Genomic DNA, 25992 nt, shown 5'->3' with positions numbered 1-25992 from the left:
TCAAAGAATAACAATTTTCTTCTGATAGGGGACAGGTCTCATGTGCTTGATTTTATGTATTTAAGTTTAGATTTAATATATTCCATTTAATATAAATTAAGTACCTAACGTGATCGATATCATTATGAAAATTAAAACTAAGGTTAATTATATGTTTTTTTTTCTCTTTTTTCACTTTAATTTTCTCATATTATGAGCAAATTAGATGTTGATTTAAACTACCCAATCCCGTCTTGATATGTGATATATAGAAATCATATAGCTAGCGGAGTAAAGGAATCAAGATCTTCGGTTAAAAAATTGTGTTTCATAGTGTATTAAATCAATTTTATTGTGACACGTCAATTAATTTGACCATTTTTAAAAAAAAAAGAAAACTGTATAGATAATTGATTTTTTAATAAATGAAAAATTAGTTGACGTGTCAAACTTAAATTGGTTTAACACATTATGACACACAATTTATTAACATGAGATCTTGATTCGGAGTAAAGTTCAAGTTAATTAAGTTTCAATAACATTTAGATTTAAAAGCTGTTTGATTTCCTAACTTAAAAATTATTTTTTATTTTTAAAATTGAAAACCATTTTTAAAAAATAATAAGGGTCGTTTGGCAAAATTTTTTAAAAATATCTTTTTAAAAACTAGAAAATAATAGAAAACATCAAAATGTTATTTTTAAATTTCAAAAATAATTTTTTCTAACATATATTATATATTACATTTTTGCTCACATACTCAGATTTTAGATCCACATCAAACCTGAACCTGGATGAGTTCATGTCATGGTATGATGTTAAAATATTAATTTTTTTAGTAAGATAAAATCTAAAATTAGTAATAAAAAATTTATGTCAAATACTATTAAAATTTTAAAATGACAAAAAATTATTTTTTATTTTTACTTTTGAAAACAAAATTTTAAGAACTCAAAGCTGAAAATACAGCCAAATAGGCTCTTAGCTTTCAAACAAAAAAATATAACCTTTAGGTTTAGGAAAAATGAGTAGTATACTTCTAAAAGGGGTGTTTAATTAGTGTATTTTTATATCGTTCGGTATTTATGAGAGTTTTTCACTCTAATTTTTTATATTTTATGATTGTGTAGTTATATGGTAAATTTTAGAAAATATATAAATAGTTTACCGTATCAAAATTAATGTTCAAAATAGTTACATATCATACATATATGAAATTAAAAGCAATCACGTGTAATAAAATATTTAAATTTTAATTTTCAGTATTATAAACTAGTCGGAATTTTTGAAATTTACAGATAATCCTAAATAATTAACATACACAATTATAAAAAAAAAAAAAAAATTGAATGTGACGTTTTCTTGGAGGTAATAAAAGAAATGAATTAATTAATTTCAATCAATTCTTTTATTTAGTTACATTTTAAAGTATTGAAATGTCATTCAGTTGGAATGATTTTTCTTTCATTTTAGTAAAATGACTATTTCATTTTAATAATTTTTCTTTTTTTTATATTTTAAATTTTATTCTATTCCTATTTATTTTCTTATTCCCGTTCTTATTCTTATATTTTCATTCTTCCCCTATAAATACCACCTAAATAACTTACCCTATTTTTGTATCACGTTATACCAATAATTGCATTATTATTAGAACATTAATTGAGTGGCTAGTGACTGTGATGTGCCGTGTATATATGTATACTTTAAGGCGTGCATTCATTGATATATTTTAACACAAAATCTATAGCTATCTAAAATAGAGAGCTTTGACTCAAAATATGTGGGTGCATATATATATATATATATAGGACTTGTCTGTTGTCACGCATCTAATCTTTGAGTGACTAGTGCTGCACACTTTTAATAGCCATTAGATTGTATTAATTTTGATCTAAAGGCTGATATTACACACTTCATATATCATTTCTATATAATATTATATTTGATAAATAAAGGGGTATTTGACTTGAAAATGAGGAGTAAAACCGGCTGTAACCAGTTGCCAAAATCTTGATTTTCGCGCCTATTCTCAAATCTGAAGAAACATTTTCAGCTTAGTTTTAGGTAAAAAAACTCCTTCATTGTTTGATTGTTTGAAGGTTCCAAACAGGCCATAAATCAATTTTCAGTTCTCTTATTAGTTGTTTTTAGGGTTCTTAAACTCCTTTGTTACATCACAGAGGGTATCGCCACCGGAGCTCGCGAAGAAGATGTTGCCTTGTCCTATGTAGAATTCTGGGAATCGTTTCTTACTTGTACAAGTAAGTCAATGTTCTTCTTCTCTCTCTCTCCCTCTCCATTAATATATAGAGGATCAGAACATGGTGTTCTTCCCATTTCTCTCTGTGTGTCTTCCTTTTAATCCTCAACCAAGATCAGAACCAAACTTTCAAAATGCTTTCAGATCAGACTTTAATAAACACACAAACAAACATATATATAATTATTGAGGGAAAATAAATATATAAATATATATTAGTTTTATTTATTTCAATCTGGGAAATAGGAAATGTGTATGTATACTTATTGATAATCATGATGAGTTTCTGGTTATGTGTTTTTAGAAAAAAGTTTATTTTATTATTGATCAAATTATAGTTTGGACTTTGAACTGGAACTATGATTTTGATCAATGTCATAATCTGTAATGGACTTTTTTGATGTCCTTCTTCTCTATATCTTTGTTCATTTATGCAGTTTTGTTAAATTTCCAGAAGTGAATTGATAATGTTTTTTTTAATTTTGTTATGACTTTAGGACAAAAGGTGTCATTTGAGTATCATGGCAATAATTATATTTTCACTGTTCAAATCAACATAGAATTTATAAGGTCACTATTCTTATTTTCTGCGTATTGAGATTGTTGGCATTGTTATGGTTCTAACTTGATAAAATCAGCTGCATTGGGTTTAGTTTTGTAGATAGTTCAGCTGTTGTGTTTTTCTTATATTTTCTCAAGTGTGAACCTGCTCTTTCTGTTATGCACTTAAGGTTAATGGGGTTGAAGATTTGCAATTATGATTCATTTTAGTGTCTCTTGTCTTTATTTATAAGCTCTTAAACAGGGTTCTGATCAATTTTACTAGATAATCAATAAAGAGTCATTATTTTGAAGTTGTGCACATAATGTGGGTTCCTCAAATTATGCAATCAACTGTTATTTGTATACCATTCTCTTATGTCAAACAAAGGGTACTTGGAAAAATGTTGGATGGAAGAGAACCAAAGGTTTGAATGGCTCACTCTTTTCTTTTCCTAAAAATTGATAAAAACACACCTTGCTCTTTGTCTAATGAGTTTCATACTTTTGGTTTTTGTTTCCTTTCTCCTTTGACATTTAGCCTTACAATCTGTCTTTATCTTAATTGTCAAAGTGTTTTCTTTTTACCTCATTACATACATACTAGTGACATAAATTTGACCCCCGGAGACGGGTACTCACTCCAAATAGGATGGGGATTACCCGACTTAATGGGTAATGGGGCGGGGGTGGGGTGCAATGTGAGTCAAGTAATCACTTGATTCATCAATTTAATGACATTACCTATCTGTATGTTTTATTGAACAAACATTACTACAGAATATCATTCTTTATATATCAAAATAACATTTGAAATCTCCAAAGAACAAAAAAAAATAGTGTTTTGTGAAGGAGTGCAAAATCTCAACTCTATTCTAACACACATGTTATTTATTTTTCCATATGCAATCAAAATTTTATAGTGCAGGTTCATAATTTTTACAATCTCATAGTCCTCCAATAAGAGACTTTGAGATTTTCTATCCTAATATTAATATTGTATTTAATTACATTAAAAGATGATTGTTAAGGAATTTTGAGACTCTTGTCTCATAATTTATAAACCAGTTTTATACATTTTCTCTCTTCTCTCTGCAATCTCTAAGTTTTGGAACCAAAATGGTGAGTAAAGAAAAGAAGAATTTGACCACCATCTTTTTTATTATTTATTTTTCTTAGAGCCATTGATCATGCCATGAGTCAAAGACCATGGTAGCTAAATTAAATGCCAATTCCTTGACATAATGATGATAACAACATAGAATTATTTTAAGACCTTTTACTCTTTGAGAAAGTGTTAGGAAAAATTATAATAATAATTCGGCTATGTAAAACAATAAAACTCATTATTGGTTGAAATAAATTATCATAATCATTTTTTATAATATTTCTAAATTAGTGTATATATGAAAAACAAATCCCATAAGATCTTATTTGGCTATTAAATTTTCATTTGAAAAGAACTAAATAAATCACAAAGGAGATTTGTGTGCCATTGACACATGTTTACAAATCACTAATTTTGGAAGTGAATTGAACTTTTTTTCCTAATTCCTTTTATTAATAATAATTAATACTTTCTATTTATTCAAAGAACTTTCTAAAATACTAATTATTATTAGCATAGCTGGCTATGAGCTAAATCTGAGACACTATAAAGATAGGTTGAAAAATTCTTGATAGTTGAAAACTAATAAATATGGGAACATAGAATTTATAAGGTCACTATTCTTATTTTCTGCGTATTGAGATTGTTGGCATTGTTATGGTTCTAACTTGATAAAATCAGCTGCATTGGGTTTAGTTTTGTAGATAGTTCAGCTGTTGTGTTTTTCTTATATTTTCTCAAGTGTGAACCTGCTCTTTCTGTTATGCACTTAAGGTTAATGGGGTTGAAGATTTGCAATTATGATTCATTTTAGTGTCTCTTGTCTTTATTTATAAGCTCTTAAACAGGGTTCTGATCAATTTTACTAGATAATCAATAAAGAGTCATTATTTTGAAGTTGTGCACATAATGTGGGTTCCTCAAATTATGCAATCAACTGTTATTTGTATACCATTCTCTTATGTCAAACAAAGGGTACTTGGAAAAATGTTGGATGGAAGAGAACCAAAGGTTTGAAAGGCTCACTCTTTTCTTTTCCTAAAAATTGATAAAAACACACCTTGCTCTTTGTCCTTAGACTTTATAGTTTGCTCTTTGTCTAATGAGTTTCATACTTTTGGTTTTTGTTTCCTTTCTCCTTTGACATTTAGCCTTACAATCTGTCTTTATCTTAATTGTCAAAGTGTTTTCTTTTTACCTCATTACATACATACTAGTGACATAAATTTGACCCCCGGAGACGGGTACTCACTCCAAATAGGATGGGGATTACCCGACTTAATGGGTAATGGGGCGGGGGTGGGGTGCAATGTGAGTCAAGTAATCACTTGATTCATCAATTTAATGACATTACCTATCTGTATGTTTTATTGAACAAACATTACTACAGAATATCATTCTTTATATATCAAAATAACATTTGAAATCTCCAAAGAACAAAAAAAAAATAGTGTTTTGTGAAGGAGTGCAAAATCTCAACTCTATTCTAACACACATGTTATTTATTTTTCCATATGCAATCAAAATTTTATAGTGCAGGTTCATAATTTTTACAATCTCATAGTCCTCCAATAAGAGACTTTGAGATTTTCTATCCTAACATTAATATTGTATTTAATTACATTAAAAGATGATTGTTAAGGAATTTTGAGACTCTTGTCTCATAATTTATAAACCAGTTTTATACATTTTCTCTCTTCTCTCTGCAATCTCTAAGTTTTGGAACCAAAATGGTGACTTAAAGGAGATTTTAGTAGTAATAGATTGATGGTGTTTAATGGATGAAGCCACATTGTAAATTTTTATGGGAAATGTAAATATTGGTAGAAGAATTGAAGTGCAAACATTTGAGGGATTAGAACTTGATGGAGTGAGTGGACTAGAACTTGGAGTGCAACCACTGAGGAACATAGGGTCTGGTTGGCTGGGCTTTTAGAAGCCACTTTTCAGCCTTTGAAGTTCTAGAAGTACTTTTGAAGTTGGTTGGGTTTCCAATGAATTGTTTTGGGTCTAAAAAGTCAAAAGTGAAAGCCCATCCAACCAACTCATTTGGGGATTTTGATGTTTTCATTTTAGTGCATTGTTTTTCTCTTCTGCTATTCCCTCTTTCTACTCATTCTATCAACTATTTTCCATATATATGAGCCTTTAAAGTTGTCATTGGCAATAAATGCTGGTTCTTTGGTACAGAAGAAGGAAACCGCATTGAGAGAATTGAATCATCATTGAAAGGAAAATCTTGTCCAAATAATGGAGGAGAGAGTTATAAATGCTGGGGTTTCCGCCATGAAATAAGATTACGAGGTTTGATTCTATTTCTAACTGCTTTAATCTTAATAACTCTTTTTTTTCTGTATTTTTTAATAATTAGTCTAAATCCAATTGGCATAAGCGTTTAATTGTAGTTCTTGAAAAAATTTAATAACTTTCTGTAATCGTTCCTTTCAAAATCATTAACCCTTTTTTGGGTTTTTATAAAACTTCGTATTGAGAAAATTTGTGTCTTCTTTGTGATTTATTCATATGAATTTATTTATGTTAAATTTTGAGAAAGGGTTTGTGGATTAGCTACAGATTCAGTAATACTTTTCTTTATTCTGTTTGATCCTTTGGATGGAAGAGTTGGAGAAAGTTGAAAGTAACCACACATAGTTCATCTATTCTATGATGAGGGTTAGTTGGTTTGTTTGTATTGAGTTTTCAAAGAAAGTTCATACTTAAATGATTACTACTTTTGATTTTTTTGATTTCTGATAATGGAAAGTCATAATCAAATACCTTTTTGTGTAACTTGAAAATCCAATGTCACACCTTTTTGTGTTTACAAACTACTAACTGGTTTTTTGTTTAAGGCTAATTAGGATCCCTGAATTTTGGTTCTACTAAGTAGCTATATTAGTAGTTTCTTCATGAAGCACAAGTTGCTATGGGGTTTGGTTTTAACATTCAATTTCAATGAACTGTGTAAACCATAAAAGTGCTAAGTATTTATTTAATTCAACCTTTGTTTTGCTAGACTTTTACTTCATTGCTGCTAGTATATACCAGTTAAGGCCAATTCATTAGCTAAGTAAGCACTGTACATATCATCTTGAGACTGGTTCTGGATGTAACTCCAGATATCAGTCTCAGCCATTCTGTTAAGACTTAAATCAGGGTCTATTGTCTTGCTATCTACATATTCGCCACCGGAGAAGCTCGCGAAGAAGATTTCACCTCTGTGACAAACCTCCTCGCCGACCCAAGAAGCGACCAAGGAACGTTAAACCATAAGGTCGGAATTCTTTATTTATTTATTTCATATTGTTCTGTTTTCATCACTACTACTTAGCCATATTTTTGTGACCCCTTATGGTTGAAAACAACAACCAAACTCACAGTTGGAATGGGGAGATAAGAATTAAGAACCAAAATAAAAAAGAATACATTTTTATTCATAGATAATGAATTTTTAGTTACAATTTTTATCAACAACAAGAAGAATAATGAATGAATGAATGAAAGAAAAAAAAAAGTAAAGGGGTAGATAAAATTATTAAGAAATAAATAAAGGAATGGATTTTTGTTATTGTAAAATGATGATATATGATCATGTAAGGTAATTTTCTAAGCACTATAGGTGGATAGTGTGCAAGGCTTCAGAATCCAAAATACATCCAAAGTCTTTAGCTTCTTTTGGATCAACAATAGAAGAAGCTCTTTTGTTTTTCTCTAAGGACTCTTCCTTTGCTACTAATAATTGCTTATTCTACTCTTGAAGGATTCCTCTCTCCTATGAGTTTATGAAACAGATAATAAAGAATAGTCTTGGATAAAGGAGTGTTCTCTGTCTCATCATTTCTTCTGCACAAAAAATAGTTATGAAACTTTACTCTAAAGCCTTTTATTTTCAGTAGTACACATTTGAACTAATCTATACTACATTACAGTCTAGAGTTCCACAATCACAATCTTACCAATATATACAAACATCCTTATCATAATTTTACATAAATATATATAAAGATTCTGTTTTGAGTGTATACTTAGGAAAATTTTTTATTTGGTGTGAACAAAAGTTAATATCTTTGTTGTTATGCTCAATTGCCCAATTTGAGATACTCAGCCAAACTTTAGAGTTCTTGAATGAGACTTTATTTTCTTAACATTTGCATTTTTTTTTTTTTTGAAAATAACTTTTGCATCTTATTACATGGTTTTAATTCAACCAAAAATAAAGACGAGTGCCGCAGCAAGATAATGGGGTAGATTGTGGAGTATATGTAATGAAATTCATGGAACATTTCTTCAATAGAGGCAATGTTGCTGAAATTGATGTTGAGGTATTTTTTCAAGTACAACTGATTGAAATTAGACTTAAATTGAAAATTTCATATAGTGGATAAGCAATAATGAACTAATATTTGTTTTGTCTTCCAACTTTCAGCATGTAACCAGTCAAGACAGGTTTAATATCATGATGAATCTAATTCAGCATCCAAAAAATGAGTGTAGGGCTACTGTTTTGGCAGATGTTGCTGAGATGTATTCAGTTAACAATGTCTTAGATGTTCCCCCATCTACTCCTGTACATACTGACAAGGAATTGGTTATCAAGTCTCCTGAGAAATCCCCTGTTGATCCAAGGTTTAAAAGTAAGAAGTCGCGAGCGAAAAACATGGTGCCTTCGTCGTCAACTAAGTCCAGGAAGAGAATGTCCAGCGGCAGTAATCTGACTATGAGAGACTTGGTCGGAGACAATGAGTAGCATTTGGGTACTTTTTAATTGGAAGAATACTTGATTATTTTGTCTGTAGATGTTTATTATGGAACTATTTGCATTAGATGTTTATGCCTTGATATGCCTTTTTGAATATGCATTGTTAAGCAATTATATAATTTGTATGTGTAACTACCTTGTGGGTCTTGTATATGCAAGACATTAACCAAATGTAACCAAATATTGTGTTACAATATATGATATGCATGTTTAGTTATGATCTTAGATATTATCTTTATGAGTTAGAAATAATTTTTCTTATTGAAATAAATATTTATTGTGTGATTCTTACCTCAACTTAAGATGTTTATTATGGAACTATTTGCATTAGATGTTTATGCCTTGATATGCCTTTTTGAATATGCATTGTTAAGCAATTATATAATTTGTATATGTAACTACCTTGTGGGTCTTGTATATGCAAGACATTAACCAAATGTAACCAAATATTGTGTTACAATATATGATATGCATGTTTAGTTATGATCTTAGATATTATCTTTATGAGTTAGAAATAATTTTTCTTATTGAAATAAATATTTATTGTGTGATTCTTACCTCAACTTAAGATGTTTATTATGGAACTATTTGCATTAGATGTTTATGCCTTGATATGCCTTTTAGAATATGCATTGTTAAGCAATTATATGATTTGTATATGTAACTACCTTGTGGGTCTTGTATATGCAAGACATTAACCAAATGTAACCAAATATTGTGTTACAATATATGATATGCATGTTTAGTTATGATCTTAGATATTATCTTTATGAGTTAGAAATAATTTCTCTTATTGAAATAAATATTTATTGTGTGATTCTTACCTCAACTTAAGATGTTTATTATGGAACTATTTGCATTAGATGTTTATGCCTTGATATGCCTTTTAGAATATGCATTGTTAAGCAATTATATAATTTGTATATGTAACTACCTTGTGGGTCTTGTATATGCAAGACTTTAACCAATTGTAACCAAATATTGTGTTACAATATATGATATGCATGTTTAGTTATGATCTTAAATATTATCAGATTAAGTTAGAAATAATTTTTCTTATTTAAATAAATATTTAGGGTTTAGTTCTTACCTCAACTTAAGATTTTTTACACAGTACAACTTGCTATTTTCCAACAATACAAAAATTGTTTGCTTGTAATAATTTAATTTTATTCACATTTTCAAAAACTATATTATAAATATGCATAGTAAAAAATTTTATATTAATTAAAAAGAAAAGTTTAACTCATTGTATTTTCAACTCTTCATGATAAATATTACTAAAAAAGATAAAATAAACTTTTACAAGAAAACTAAAACCAACTTTGTTTAATATTTTGAAATAACAGCCATTAAGAAAAAAAGCCAAGTAGATATAAAGAAATCACAACTAAATAACTATCAAATTTAAGTTCTTTTTTTCTTCCCCTTCGAACATACTTCATCAAGTCGCATCTCCAAACGCTTTGTGTATTGGCTCACAGCTTCACGTTTGAGGGTGATAAACTTAACATCCAGTGCAGCAAGTTCCATGTCCCAAGTCTTCTCTTTTAGCAACCATTCTTCATTAATTTTGCAACATTTGGCTTCGGTATCCATAGCGAATCTTTCCAGCTCAATGATTTTTTTCCTCAAAGTATCCATCTCTTCTTTAACTTCTCGGAGCTCACTTGATTTTCTCAACAGTTCTAAATCATTGTCAAAATACTTAACCTCAAGACCATTGAGATACTTTAGGGCATCTTCAGGAAGTCGGGAATGAACTTTGGGTGTATATACCTCTCTAAAAATAATATCATCAACACTATTATTTTGTTTAAGCATGGGATTGAAAGTATCATTAGAGGATGAAGCTTCACTCACCATTTTTTTTTGTGTGTTGAAGGAGTTCTATTCAAGCTAGTGGATGAAGAGAAATGTGGCTTTCTTAAAGTAATATACACCTATTTATATTAATCTCTTTCAAACTTTTTTACCATTAGATAAGACTATTATACATTAGTCATTGTCTTGGTATCAAAACCCAAAGTAAAGCAATTAACTCTTACATGCACGTCACTTTGCTTTTGTTGTGTTTAAAGTAAAACAAAATGATATATAGTACATAAAGTTGTAGGTTATATTTGCTAAAATTAGGATATAGTACCATTGATAAGACTACACACTAATTATTGTGTTGCTCAATGATAAACTTAACCAGGGTACACCAAATAGTAATAACTCATAGGCCCCCTAGCTCATAACTCATATATTATATCAGATTTTTAGTTTATTTCAGTTTTTTTTTAAGTAATATTATATCAGATAATGTAATATTTGCTAAGATATAGACTATATTTGTCTAATAATATCTATATTACTTATTCATAATATATATTCACTCACTGACGTGAGTATATTAGCAATTATATAAAAAGTATGTGATGCATGACCCAATGTTTACTTTGCATGACAATTTTTTAGTTTATTTTTTATTTATATTTTAATGTCATTCAAAGGCTATTCAATTCTTGCATGCATCACTTTGTTCTTATTGTGTTTAAAGTAAAGCAAAAAATTATATAGTACATAAAGTTGTAGGTTATATTAACTAAAATGAGAATATATAGTACTCTTGATAAGACCACACACTAGTGATCCATTAGGTGAAACATACTAAACTAATATAATAATAATTATAATAAATATAATAATAATAAGGATAATAATAATAATAATTATGACATTTTTTTTTTGTAACCAACAACATAACACATTAATATTATAATAAGAATCCATGATATTAATTATACATTACAACATATTAACTCAAACTACTGATTACATAAGTTTAATAAGAAAAACACTCATATCATGGATTAGTTATACATTTTCAATACAACAATAATTTTATTAGTTCAACACAAATTAGGAATAACACAAATTTCTTAAGTAACTTGATCTCTTTACTTTGGTCCTCAATTTTTCTTTCCAACCTCTGCAATACTACATTAGCTCCAACCAGAACATCTGGATCCACCCACTCGAAAAAATGACATACCTTACAAGAATCTCGATCCTAAAATAAAAAATTTAGAAAAACAAAAACATGATGATAACCCATAGCTAAAACTTGTCAAGAAAATCTATTTTATATATATATGTTTTTTAAAAAAAATAAGTGTAAGGAAAACTTACATAGTTTCCACACCCCCAAAATCTTCTACCAGGGTTCTCTTCACTCCTTGAAGTTCGGCACACCGAATCTGTGCCACAATGGCACTTTGGACGAGTATTGATAGAAGTCACAAGAGAGGAAGACATAGTTAACTTAAAGAGTTTTTATATGCAAGTGCAATATAATAGTAAGTGGTATTCTAAGCATTCTCTATTTAGGGGTATTTATATAAGACATATCACTATACCAAATGTGTTTTAAAAATATATTATTATATAAGTGTCCTTTTGACATTATGTGGTATATTATTTTATACAGTTAAGTAGATGCTTTTTAATTTTTTTATTATTATTTGTAAGGTTTTTTTCAAAGGCAAATAAATATTAAGAAATAGTTGTTCATGTATATTAAAATAGATGACAACTCAAAATACATTAGACATAGAAATACGAAAATAATACATTCAAAACATGAATATGGTAGTAACTACTTAAATCAAACATTGTTCACACTACATAATTTAACATCAGTAACACCTCATCATAGTAAATTAGAGTTGACTAGGGACCTGCTGTTTTTTCAGATCCACTGTCACCACCAATCATCATTTCAAGGTTTCTTTTGTATTGAGTACATGCTTCGTGCTTCATATGTGCCAAGGCCCTTTTTAGTCTACCAACGTCATTCGCATCCCTGGAAGATATTTGTCGATGGATTTTTAAATCATGCTGTAGATCTGAGATTTTTGTTTTGTAATAAGAAACTTGTGATACCAAAAGCTTTTTCTGTTCATCGGCTAGCAATATTTTTTGCTCAGCATCCCATAGCCTCTTCTCAATGTGATTAAGATAGCGTAAAGGAGATGGAGGTAGTGACAAATGGTGCACGAATCCAGAATCGCTATTTTCATGAGAAGATTTATTCAGTGAACCTGTAGAGGGTATTGCTTCATGATTTTCCATTCGCAATAAGTATGCAAGTTATAGTGAACTAGTAGAGGGTATTGAAAAAATAAGGATTGAGTTGAAGTTAGGAGGTGAGATAAGTTTGGTAAATGGTAATCTTTGTTTATTGAGTAGTGAGATATATATATATGGAGATGGATGATTATTATATACCTAACTCTTTTGTCTTTTTTTGTTTTGTCTTTATTTATTTATTTATTTTACTTATTTGATTATTAATAAGGATGTAGTACCATTGATAAGACTACACACTTGTCATTGTGTTGCTCAATGACATATGTTAGACTAAATATTAATATCTACGGGTGTACATCGATTAGTTTGGTCGGGATATAGTATATTTTTACCAACCCAATATAAATGTCGGGTTGCAAATATCTAATTGAAACCCGCCCAACGGAAAAAAAATAAAAAAGTGTAACCCGCCCAATGATTTTTTTCAGTTTGGTCGGGTTAACTCGTTTGAACCAATATTAATTTTTTAATTTTTCATTGTTGTTAGTTTTGGGTTTTCAAATAAATAATTTTAAAAAATAAATGTATAGCATATGTCTTTCAAAGTTACTCGTTGCTTGCAAATCATCACTAGTAGTGAATCAATCATCATTGAAAGTCCGTTTCCATAATGACTGGGGGCGTTTTAGGAAGGCATGTACAATCCGTTATGCATTCCTCAATCATCCCGGCGTGACTACTAGTGGATTCACTATAGTTGACTACAACCGATCTTGGTCAAAGTTACTCGTTGCTTGCAAATCATCAGTTGTAGGTATCAATCATCATTGAAAGTCCGTTTCCATAATGACTGCTGGCGTTTTAGGAAGGCATGTACGATCTGTTATGCATTCCCCGATCATCCCAGCGTGACTACTAGTGGATTCACTATAGTTGACTAGAACCGATCTTGGTCAAAGTTACTCGTTGCTTGCAAATCATCACTATCAGGTATCAATCATCATTGAAAGTCCGTTTCCATAATGACTGCTGGCGTTTTAGGAAGGCATGTACAATCCGTTATGCATTCCTCGATCATCCCAGCGTGACTACTAGTGGATTCACTATAGTTGACTAGAACCGATCTTGGTCAAAGTTACTCGTTGCTTGCAAATCATCACTATCAGGTATCAATCATCATTGAAAGTCCGTCTCCATAATGACTGGGGGCATTTTAGGAAGGCATGTACAATCCGTTATGCATTCCTCGATCATCCCAGCGTGACTACTAGTGGATTCACTATAGTTGACTAGAACCGATCTTGGTCAAAGTTACTCGTTGCTTGCAAATCATCACTAGTAGTGAATCAATCGTCATTGAAAGTCTGTCTCCATAATGACTGGGGGCGTTTTAGGAAGGCATGTACAATCCGTTATGCATTCCTCAATCATCCCGGCGTGACTACTAGTGGATTCACTATAGTTGACTACAACCGATCTTGGTCAAAGTTACTCGTTGCTTGCAAATCATCACTAGTAGTGAATCAATCATCATTGAAAGTCTATTTCCATAATGACTGGGGGCGTTTTAGGAAGGCATGTACAATCCGTTATGCATTCCTCAATCATCCCGGCGTGACTACTAGTGGATTCACTATAGTTGACTAGAACCGATCTTGGTCAAAGTTACTCGTTGCTTGCAAATCATCACTAGTAGTGAATCAATCGTCATTGAAAGTCTGTCTCCATAATGACTGGGGGCGTTTTAGGAAGGCATGTAGAATCCGTTATGCATTCCTCAATCATCCCGGCGTGACTACTAGTGGATTCACTATAGTTGACTAGAACCGATCTTGGTCAAAGTTACTCGTTGCTTGCAAATCATCACTATTTGGTATCAATCGTCATTGAATCCATTTCCATAATGACTAGGGGCGTTTTAGGAAGGCACATGCAATCCGTTATTAAACCCGGATCATCCCAGCAAGACTATTAGTGGATTCACTATATTTAACTGGAAACGATCTTGGTCGCAAATCATCACTATTAGGTATCAATCATCATTGAAAGTCCGTTTTCATAATGACTGCTGGCGTTTTAGGAAGGCATGTACAATCCGTTATGCATTCCTCAATCATCCCGGCGTGACTACTAGTGGATTCACTATAGTTGACTACAACCGATCTTGGTCAAAGTTACTCGTTGCTTGCAAATCATCACTAGTAGTGAATCAATCATCATTGAAAGTCTATTTCCATAATGACTGGGGGCGTTTTAGGAAGGCATGTACAATCCGTTATGCATTCCTCAATCATCCCAGCGTGACTACTAGTGGATTCACTATAGTTGACTAGAACCGATCTTGGTCAAAGTTACTCGTTGCTTGCAAATCATCACTAGTAGTGAATCAATCGTCATTGAAAGTCTGTCTCCATAATGACTGGGGGCGTTTTAGGAAGGCATGTACAATCCGTTATGCATTCCTCAATCATCCCGGCGTGACTACTAGTGGATTCACTATAGTTGACTACAACCGATCTTGGTCAAAGTTACTCGTTGCTTGCAAATCATCACTAGTAGTGAATCAATCATCATTGAAAGTCTATTTCCATAATGACTGCTGGCGTTTTAGGAAGGCATGTACAATCCGTTATGCATTCCTCAATCATCCCGGCGTGACTACTAGTGGATTCACTATAGTTGACTAGAACCGATCTTGGTCAAAGTTACTCGTTGCTTGCAAATCATCACTAGTAGTGAATCAATCGTCATTGAAAGTCTGTCTCCATAATGACTGGGGGCGTTTTAGGAAGGCATGTAGAATCCGTTATGCATTCCTCAATCATCCCGGCGTGACTACTAGTGGATTCACTATAGTTGACTAGAACCGATCTTGGTCAAAGTTACTCGTTGCTTGCAAATCAACACTATTTGGTATCAATCGTCATTGAATCCATTTCCATAATGACTAGGGGCGTTTTAGGAAGGCACATGCAATCCGTTATTAAACCCGGATCATCCCAGCAAGACTATTAGTGGATTCACTATAGTTAACTGGAAACGATCTTGGTTGCAAATCATCACTATTAGGTATCAATCATCATTGAAAGTCCGTTTTCATAATGACTGCTGGCGTTTTAGGAAGGCATGTACGATCTGTTATGCATTCCCTGATCATCCCAAATGTTGACTACTAAAGGGATTCACTATAGTTGACTAGAACCGATCTTGGTCAAAGTTACTCGTTGCTTGCAAATCATCACTATCAGGTATCAATCATCATTGAAAGTCCATTTCCATAATGACTGGGGGCATTTTAGGAAGGCATGTACAATCCGTTATGCATTCCTCGATCATCCCAGCGTGACTACTAGTGGATTCACTATAGTTGACTAGAACCGATCTTGGTCAAAGTTACTCGTTGCTTGCAAATCATCACTATCAGGTATCAATCATCATTGGAAGTCCGTTTCCATAATGACTGCGGGCATTTTAGGAAGGCATGTACAATCCGTTATGCATTCCCCGATCATCCCAGCGTGACTACTAGTGGATTCACTATAGTTGACTAGAACCGATCTTGGTCAAAGTTACTCGTTGCTTGCAAATCATCACTATCAGGTATCAATCATCATTGAAAGTCCGTTTTCATAACGACTGCTGGCGTTTTAGGAAGTCATGTACGATCTGTTATGCATTCCCCGATCATCCCAGCGTGACTACTAGTGGATTCACTATAGTTGACTAGAACCGATCTTGGTCAAAGTTACTCGTTGCTTGCAAATCATCACTATCAGGTATCAATCGTCATTGAAAGTCCGTTTCCATAATGACTGGGGGCATTTTAGGAAGGCACGTGCGATCCATTGTTAAACCCCGATCATCCCAACAAGACTATTAGTGGATTCACTATAGTTAACTAGAAACGACAAAAAAGGACTTTAGGAATCATTTACCTGACTCGCAATTTTCTATAAATTAAACTTTTATACATAAAATTTATACTTGTTTATTTATATCCTTACATATTTTTATTTCTATTCCTATAAATTTTATAATTTTCATATTATACCACGTAATAATTTTACTTATTTCTCTATATTTTTTTTTTCAGCATATTTTCAAATAATTTTATTGTATCACTATAAAAATATATATGTTTCACTAATATTCTTTCAATTAAAAAAAAAATATCCCCCACTAAAAATTGTGGCTTGCTCATTTCTAAAACAGTAATCACCTTTGTCATTTTCATAAATTTAAGACAAATCAAATTATTAAATTATTAATATTACTAATCAAAGCACTAAATTTACTTATTGGTTACAAATTAGTCATTGAATATATATATATATGTATACTTTGAAATTTTTTGTTGTGATAGTATATAATTTCTAGAAAAATTATTGTAAAAGTATTTTTTTTTTATCAAGTCTTATTGTGTTTGAGGCGTTGAGGGTTTTGTCATGTATTGCTTTGCATTTATTTATTTTCTTTTTCTTTTTTTTAGAAATCTCTTTGCATGCATTTACATTATTCATATTAATGATTATTATTTCTTATAAATGGTTTGAAGTACACCCATGGTATTTGGTGTAGCTTGGTAAACTTTCCAATTTTATGATAGTCACCATTATTTTTTTTTATTTTGTTATATATTTTCATTTCCTTCAAACCAAGAAATCAATTTTTGCATGCATATTATTGTTTATTTGTGTATAAAGTAAAAAAAGAGATATATAATACATAAAGTTGTAGGATATATTTGCTAAAATGAGAATATGGTACCATTGGATAAGACTAAACACTTATCATTGTTTGCTCAATGACAAGTCTTTTTCCAATGCTCAAAGTTTGACCAATACATTGATATATTTATAATAACATTGTCTCCAACTAAGAGCCAACGTCCTCTTTTTTTTTTTATTTATATTTTAATGTCATTTAAAGGCTATTCAATTCATGCATGTCACTTTGTTCTTATTGTGTTCAAAGTAAAGCAAAAAGTTATATAGTACATAAAGTTATAGGTTATATTAGCTAAAAAGAGAATATATAGTACTTTTGATAAGACCACACATTGTTTCAAAAAAAAAAAATAAGACCACATACACATTAATGATCCATTAGGTGAAACGTACTAACCTAATAATAATAATAATAATAATAATAATAATAATAATTTATGACATTTTTTTTAACCAACAACATAACACATTAATATTATAATAGGGATCCATGATATTAATTATACATTACAACATATTAACTCAAACTACTGATTACATAAGTTTAATAAAAAAATACTAATATCATGGATTAGTTATACATTTTAAATAGTACAATAATTTTATTAGTTCAACACAAATTAGGAATAACACAAATTTCTTAAGTAACTTGAGTCCATTTTTATATATATTATTTACTGTATTTTAATTTTTTTATTGTGTTTAAAGTAAAGCAAAGTACCTACTAATATGTAGTACTATTGATGAAGACTACACATTTATTGTTGTGATAAGACTACACATTTGTTCTCTTCAATGACAAACTTAAAATTAATAATATATTAATTTTGTTTCTTCATTTGTTTTGTCTTTTATTACTTTTCATTTGTTTTGTCTTTTATTACTATGCATGGTTTAAAGTACACGCATGGTTTTATTATTGTTTTTGTAAGTTTTCTTATTTTGTGTTAGTGATAAATACAAGGTTTGGTCCAGAGGTAACCTATACAACAACTATATAATATGACCTATTTTTTCTTTGCTAGATCACCATTATTATATTATAATTTATTTGTATTTTAATCACTTCATGCATGTAATTTTATTTTTATTCCTTTTAAAATTAAGCAAAGGAAGAATAGTACATAAAGTTGTAGGTTGAATTTGCTAAATAAAGATATAAAACTATTGGGTATTAAGGGTTTTTCTTGAAATCACAATGGGTCTTCCATTGTCTATACAATTGTTTTGCTCGACAATTGAGAGTGACATTGTATGTGTGTATATAAATATAGATATTTATCATTTGTAATTGCCTCACCACTAAATCAAATTTATAAGCCCATAACTACAGTATTTGTTTTATCACCAAAAAATGACTAAGACCAAATCCATTTCCAAAAACCTATTCCCTACCACTAACTCTTGTTACGGCTCAGCTAAGAATTACAAAATTTCGACGCCCACGTATGTCCAATGAACTTAGGGACTCCTTCATCAATTTGCAAGAAATCTCCTCCATCTTCCTCTCGGTCAAGGAGATACGGTCTCGAGCGACGTAACCTTGCTCCAATTGTGTCATGTTGCGCAGCACTCTTAACTCGGTGAATGCTTCAAAACAAATGTGCTGACCTGTTAGATGAGGCTCGAAAGAGGATTATCGAGCTTGCTTCGACCATGTACCAACAAAACAAGCTCCAGGGTCAAGGAAGTGACCAAGTGAAGACGGTGGAAGCATTTTTGGAAGCTGCCAATGACTACCTCGCAGGTGAAGCGAGAGTCCCACGAGGTGATTCATCTCGATTGAGGTCTTGGGAACTCGCCTTTTGTGCACCATTCACTGGCCCCATCCTCTCCAAACCTATGAATGGTCTTACATTTCTCCAAATTATGTTATGATATTTTGTTGTGTTTTCTTATTATGGTATGCTTTATATTATTTTTCTAAGAGTATGTTGTGTTGTAGTTTGTGTTCACGTGTTTATTAGTAACTTTAGTTAGTATTGAGTCATGTCCTCCACAAGATTTTAAAAGCATGCATGCATGCATGGTGTTAAAGGGTATTCTCTATCCCTAGTATCATGTAATCTCTTTTTTTTTATTAATATTATTAATGATGATCTTATATATCTATATATATATCTACGTGCAATTTAAAACTTTAGAGATTAATCTATCAATTATGTTGAAGAAATGTACTGTGCTCTTTCTTTTTTAAATCACTATGCTTTTGAACTACTGTATTATTATCTTTTCTTCAATATACTTTTTTTATTTTTTTTTAAAAAAAGTAAAATTACACATCAGATCATTTAATTTGGAGACTATATAGACTATAGCCTATCCAGTAATATCTATATTACTTATTCATGGTGTATATTCACTCTCTAACGTGAGTATATTACTTTTGCATGAAAAATATGTGACATTACACTATATACATTCATGGATATGGAAAATGACATTATTTCTGATTCGAAAGGGAAAAGGGAAAATGACATTATTATTATTATTATTATTATTATTATTATTATTATTATTATTATTATTATTATTATTATTATTTTGGAAGGGAATTAATACAATGACGTACGGGACTAAATCATCTTTATCTGGAGATTTCTTATGTGGTAATAAAATCTGGGCGATCATAAAAAATATATGCTCTCCAAATGAAAAAAGAGAAGAAAATTAAACATTAATTATTCCTGTGATTAATTGTGTTGTTTCCAAAAAAAAAAAAAACCTATAATACTAAAAAAAAATTGACAACATCACAAGATTAAAAATTTACATTATTTATCTAATTACCATAACAATATTTATTTATCTAAAATCTTTATGACTAATAAGATATGATACTATGTTTGAGTTAAAGACTATTACAAAACTATGTTTGATTTATGGTAAACATAGATGTTGCTTTAAAAGAAAACAATAAATCTTGATATTGGGCCTAGATACATAGTTAGATTATGGCCCAAAATAGGCCAACCAATTGACTAGCCTATATACATTTATATTTAACTACAGCCTATATATTAAATTAAATTCTTGTGTTAGTTTCATAAATAACTACACCAACCACACCACCTACAAGTGTACAAATATGAGGACCTCACAATGGCAAAATTAAACAACTAAAAGTAAGTACTTATAAAAAGTTATTGATCTCACTCTCATTCAACTTCTTTCTATAGTGTCATTTGGTAGAGTTTTGGTGGATGAATCAATCTCACTCTCACTCACTTGGATAGTCTTGTAAGTCTCCTATTACAATTATAAAGGTATGTCTTATTAACACAATATCTTATTTTGAGAGCATATGCTTATCTTTTACTTACCATATAAATATAGTCTAATATTGAGTCATGGATTCAAAGCATGTTCATTCTATGGTTATTACATATGATACAATAACATAGATAAGTATATATTATCCAAGAGACAATCTTCATAACAAAAGAAGTGTTAAACTAAAATAAGTGATTGTGTTGTTTCTAAAAAAAAAAAATATATAATACTAAAAAAAAAATGATAACATCACAAGATTAAAAGATTGCATTATTTATCTAATTTATGAAAATAGATAGAATATTTACTGATGAATATTTAATTACCGTCACAATAGTTGAACGTGTTAACTAATATAAAATTTATTTTTCATAAAATCTTTATGACCAATAAGATGTGATACTATGTTTGAGTTCACTAGAGACTATTACAAACCATGTTTCATTTATGTAAACATAGATGTTGCTGTAAAAGAGAACAATAAATCTTGGTATTGGGCCTTGATATTGGGCCTTGAAAACAATAAATCTTTTACTTACCACATAAATGGAGTCCAACTATATTGAGTCATGGATTCAAAGCATGTTCATTCTATGGTTATTACATAATATATATTTTTATAAATGTAGGATTTTTTTTAGGTAAGAGCATTACTTTTGTTTTTTTTTTTTGTACATATGAGAGTATTTTTTTAATATTTCAATTGGTTAATTAATGAAAGTGCATGAAATTACAATAGAACGTATATGAAAATAGTATGTTTTTTTAGGTAAATTTGTTCTTCACTATTTGCAATACCATTGACTATGAGAGTTAGTACAACAATAAAGATTACTGTTAGTAGTCAAAACAGAAAAGCTTAAATTTTGTGTCAAATATTTAAGGAAAGTCATCAACTTCATTAACTTTAATATGTAAGTTAATGTGTTTTCATCATACACTTGAATGACTAATATTCATTTTATTGAATTATTAGGAAAAGTATGACGGACGTAGATATTGCCTCCAACTCTCACTGGCAAGAAATTTTGGACACACTTCAACTATCCAAATCAGTTGCAGAAATAGATACTCATGATATTGAAGGGAAAGAGATGGTAAGTCTAAAAATGTGGGAGGCATTCTATTATACTTATGCAAGATGGAAAGGTTTCAGTCCTAGAATTGACGATACAAAATCCAGGAAAAGTGATGGAGAAATATACATTCGACGATGGGTTTGTAACAAAGAAGGTTTTCGGAACGAGAAATTTTTGAACATGGCAGACAGGAAGAAGCGACCAAAAGAAATAACACGTTGTGGGTGTCAAGCTGCGTTACGAATCCTTCGGTTACAAAAAACAAATCTTTGGCGGTGTCAAGAATTTGTACCATTTCATAATCATGATTTGGTAATACCATCACAAATGCAATTCACTCGGGCAAACCGCGAGGTTCCTGAAGCAGTAGCTGCACAAGTAATTAGCATGAATAGATGTGGTATCAAAACTTCTTCCGTTGTAGCACATATTGCCCTACAATCTGGAGGGTATGACAATCTTCCTTTCCAACTAAGAGATGTGTACAACAAAGTGGCTAGTTTAAGAAAGCAAGAGAACATATCAAGTGATGCAGAAGGTACATTGGGTTTCTTAGACGGCTTATCATCAATGGATCCTGAATTTTACGTCGAGTACAAGATTGATGACGAAAATCGATTAGCATTCCTTTTTTGGGCTGATGGTATGAGTAGAAGAGACTACATGTTATTCGGGGAAGCTATTGCTTTTGATACAACATACCGCACCAATAAGTATAATAAGCCATTGACTGTAGTTGTTGGCGTCAATCACCATTTTGAAACTTGTGTGTTCGGTTGCGCAGTTTTACTTGATGAGACGGAAGACGCTTATATTTGGTTCTTGAGGGTGTTCCTTGATTGCATGGGCAACAAAAACCAAAAGTAGTCCTCACTGATAATGATGAAAGGATGGGATTCGCAATCAGACATTTGTTACGAGACTCTACCCCTCGACTTTGTGCATGGCATCTAGGGAACAATGCCACAAAGAATATTAAGATTCCGCATTTCAACAAAGGCTTCTTTGACTTAATATACAACTACTACACGGTGGAAGAGTTTGAAGAAAAATGGGCCGCTTTGTTGGCACAAGTCTCGGCCTTGAAGAAAATTCTTGGTGTCGTACTAAATACAACACACGTGGTCAATGGGCAGAGACGTTCTTAAGAGGGGTTTTCTATGGAGGCATGCGAACAACCCAAAGATGTGAGTCTATGAACAATGTACTCAAGAGATTCTTACTTGCTAATTACGCTTACGAGAGTTTGTTTCACAAATTACCCATGCTATTGGCACAATGCGCCATAATGAAGCCGCTAAAGATTTCAAAAGCATGCATACCGTCCCTCATATTCCCGCTGGTAAGACAGATTTCTTGCAAACATATTACAAACAAAGCCGCCGCAATTTTCACCAGAAACATATATTATATAGTAAAAGAACAGATTGAGGAAGAGCAACCCTATTCAATTTCTCATCGGGAAGATCAAGGGATTCATACCTCTTCTCTTTAGCTAGATTCCAATACGGTACGATAAGACACCGAGTCTTATATAACAAAGAGAAGAATGAGTTAAATTGTTCGTGTTTGTTGTTTGAGTCCGATGGTATTCCATGCAAGCATATATGGTGTGTAATGAAAAGTCTTGACATTCGAGTTATACCTGCATCCTTAATATTAACTCGTTGGCGAAAGGATGTCAAGACTTCTTCCTCTACACAAGTTGGTGAACACTCATCCGAGCATCAAAAGATGACCCAATTGTCAAGGTAAATTAAAATTAAATTAGCAAATAAAATTCTTTTATTCTTATTCTATTAGTGTTTTAATTATGATTCATATGATTGTTCAGGTTTGGAGCGCTCAATGCTTATTCAAACTCAATGAATTTCTTTGCATCACACTCAGAAGCAACATTCCAAATGGCAAAGATGGAGTTGGAAAAACTTAATACCATCTTTAGGGCGTCTTACGAGGAGGGACATAATAGCCAAAACTCACAACCAACCACAACATATCGTGATAATCCAAACATAATCCAAGATCCTGTAAGAGTGAGGACGAAGGGCATGGCCTCAACGAATTCTAGAAAAGGAACAAATGATGGAGTACAAGGAGGTAGGCAATGCACACTTTGTGGAGGTCGAGATCATAATAAACGAACTTGTATGAGAAGGACGGGGGTCTAAAACTCATACAAGACCATGATCATCTTCCACCCATGCATGTTGAATACATTCCACAGTAAAAAAGACTAGTCCCCATTCTTAAGCCTTCAATGAAACATCTAATTCTTATTTTATATTGTTATTGTCATTTAATTATGTGAGACCATTAGTTGTTATTTCACCAACTTATATGTAAGACTACTTCAATTCAACATATATGGCATGGTATTGTGGCTTTATTATAGGGAATAGTTTGAGATAGCTAGATTACTTATGCATAAAACCTAATGTTAAATTACACGTGTTTATCATACCCATTTAATTATGAATGAAGTATAAAATTGAATAAATCATACCATTAACGTTATAGTTTAGTTTATGACATATATTTTCCATATATATTTTAGCAATAGTTTTATTAGTTTTAGTTATATTTAAAATAAATAATTTTAGAGAAACTAAAGAAAATATTATAACTAAGTATAATTTAAAAAATAAAAAATTTATTAAGTTTAATTATTTTAAATTTTTTATTAATATGCCAATTAATATTATTCTTTTTTCAAAAAAAATAAATCACCCAGTTTAATTACCATATTACTTGTACTCCTAAAGAAAATTCTGATAAACTAATATTTTTCATACATGGTCTATATTTACCCAGTAACATCTATATTATTTAGGTGTGGTTGATATTCACTCAAAAACGTAATAGATTACTTATGCATGAAAACTTAATGTGAAATTACACTTATATCCCTACCTAGCACATATAAAATATTTGTGTCAACTCAACAGGTTAGTATAACCGGCTATATTAGGTTAATATTGTCCTTTATCTATTATTTATTTGCTTAAAATAATAGTTGTCAGAAAAAGAAAAAAATGAAAGGAACACATGTCACTTGTACTATGTTTGTTGATATAATATATATATATTATTTTTGTGAGTCACTAGTCACGCATTTCATACAATGCGTGATTACATCCAAAGCCTATATATATATATATAAATATATATATATATATGCACATCTTACAGTTACAAATACAGACCCTTAGAGCATCTCCAAAGAGACACTAAATTTGGTGTTACACTATCACCAAATTTAGTGTCAAAAATTATTTCTACTCCAACCACAACACCAAAAATTACACTAAAAAAAATATTCCTTATTATTATAATAATTTTTTAATAAATTAAAAAAATAATATCATATTAATTAACAAAAATTACCACAATTATTATATTTAATTAATAATTTAAATAAACTTACTAATGTGATTAAAGACAATAATACTGTAAAATCGGCGAAATTCGATAAATTAAAATATCATATTGCAATAATATAAATATTACATTACTAGAGAACAAACATTACATTCAATGACAAAAATAAATATTATAAGGTGCTTTTACAATGTATTCTTCTAAATAAAAGAGTCACGCAATAGAAAGTTTGAATTTTATTTTTGGCATGTTAAATTTTTTAAATTTTTTTAAAATTTTGCAGAATGTTTTAAATAAATATAATGTACACGACCATAAAAAAAAAAAGAAGACTAAACAAGTCTCCCGAATGCCGAAACAGGTAGGAGTAAATCAGTGTACCACTTTTAAAGAAGTGCTTTATTTTCGGCGTATTAAATTTTTCTAAATTTTTTTAAATTTTACAGGATGTCTTAAATAATTATAATATACACTACTATATAAAAAAAATAGACTAAAAAAGTTTGTCGGGTGCCGAAATAAATAGGAGTAGATTCATACATCACTTTTAAAAATGTGTATTAAAAAATTTCCCAAAAAATAATTATTAATTTTACAAATAGAATAATATTAATATATATATAAATATAAATTAAATTATTAAAAAAACTAAAAAAAAAAAAAAAAAAAAAAAAAAAAAACATGCCGTGGCTACCAATTTGCAGTGTATGTTGCTGCCTCCTTGGATCAATCCTCAACATCAAAATATCAATTTGCCGCCTCCTTGGAGTTGGCCTTAGCCACACTTAATTAAGTACTGAATGCGC

The 25992-nt window shown here is 30.6% G+C and overlaps 2 protein-coding genes and 2 long non-coding RNA genes across 5 annotated transcripts; 3 read left to right on the top strand and 1 right to left on the bottom strand.

The window, feature by feature from the left end:
* Positions 1-1812: 1812 nt before the first annotated feature.
* LOC133033493 (uncharacterized) lies at positions 1813-8000 on the top strand. Of its 2 annotated transcripts, XR_009685626.1 has the most exons (4): positions 1813-2046; positions 2163-2243; positions 6081-6194; positions 7088-8000. It is a non-coding gene; the product is annotated as an uncharacterized LOC133033493 (long non-coding RNA). The 2 variants fall into 2 exon arrangements; XR_009685625.1 differs by having other exon boundaries at positions 1814-2243.
* Positions 8001-8090: 90 nt separating this feature from the next.
* LOC133033492 (uncharacterized) lies at positions 8091-9289 on the top strand. Its single transcript, XM_061108278.1, has 2 exons — positions 8091-8212; positions 8317-9289. The coding sequence occupies exons 1-2, from the start codon at positions 8156-8158 to the stop codon at positions 8635-8637; spliced, it is 378 nt and encodes a 125-aa protein (XP_060964261.1). The 5' UTR covers positions 8091-8155; the 3' UTR covers positions 8638-9289.
* A 2062-nt stretch (positions 9290-11351) lies between these two features.
* On the bottom strand, positions 11352-14454 carry LOC133033491 (uncharacterized). Its single transcript, XR_009685624.1, has 2 exons — positions 11827-14454; positions 11352-11707 (listed from the first exon to the last, which is right to left on the bottom strand). It is a non-coding gene; the product is annotated as an uncharacterized LOC133033491 (long non-coding RNA).
* Positions 14455-21709: 7255 nt separating this feature from the next.
* Positions 21710-22672, top strand: LOC133034156 (protein FAR1-RELATED SEQUENCE 5-like). The gene has a single exon (XM_061109190.1). The coding sequence runs from the start codon at positions 21710-21712 to the stop codon at positions 22670-22672; it is 963 nt and encodes a 320-aa protein (XP_060965173.1).
* Positions 22673-25992: the final 3320 nt, after the last annotated feature.

The sequence above is a fragment of the Cannabis sativa genome, chromosome 1 (assembly GCF_029168945.1).
Source record: "Cannabis sativa cultivar Pink pepper isolate KNU-18-1 chromosome 1, ASM2916894v1, whole genome shotgun sequence".
In the NCBI taxonomy this organism is placed as follows: Eukaryota; Viridiplantae; Streptophyta; class Magnoliopsida; order Rosales; family Cannabaceae; genus Cannabis; species Cannabis sativa.
This window is presented reverse-complemented; position numbering and strand designations above follow the sequence as displayed.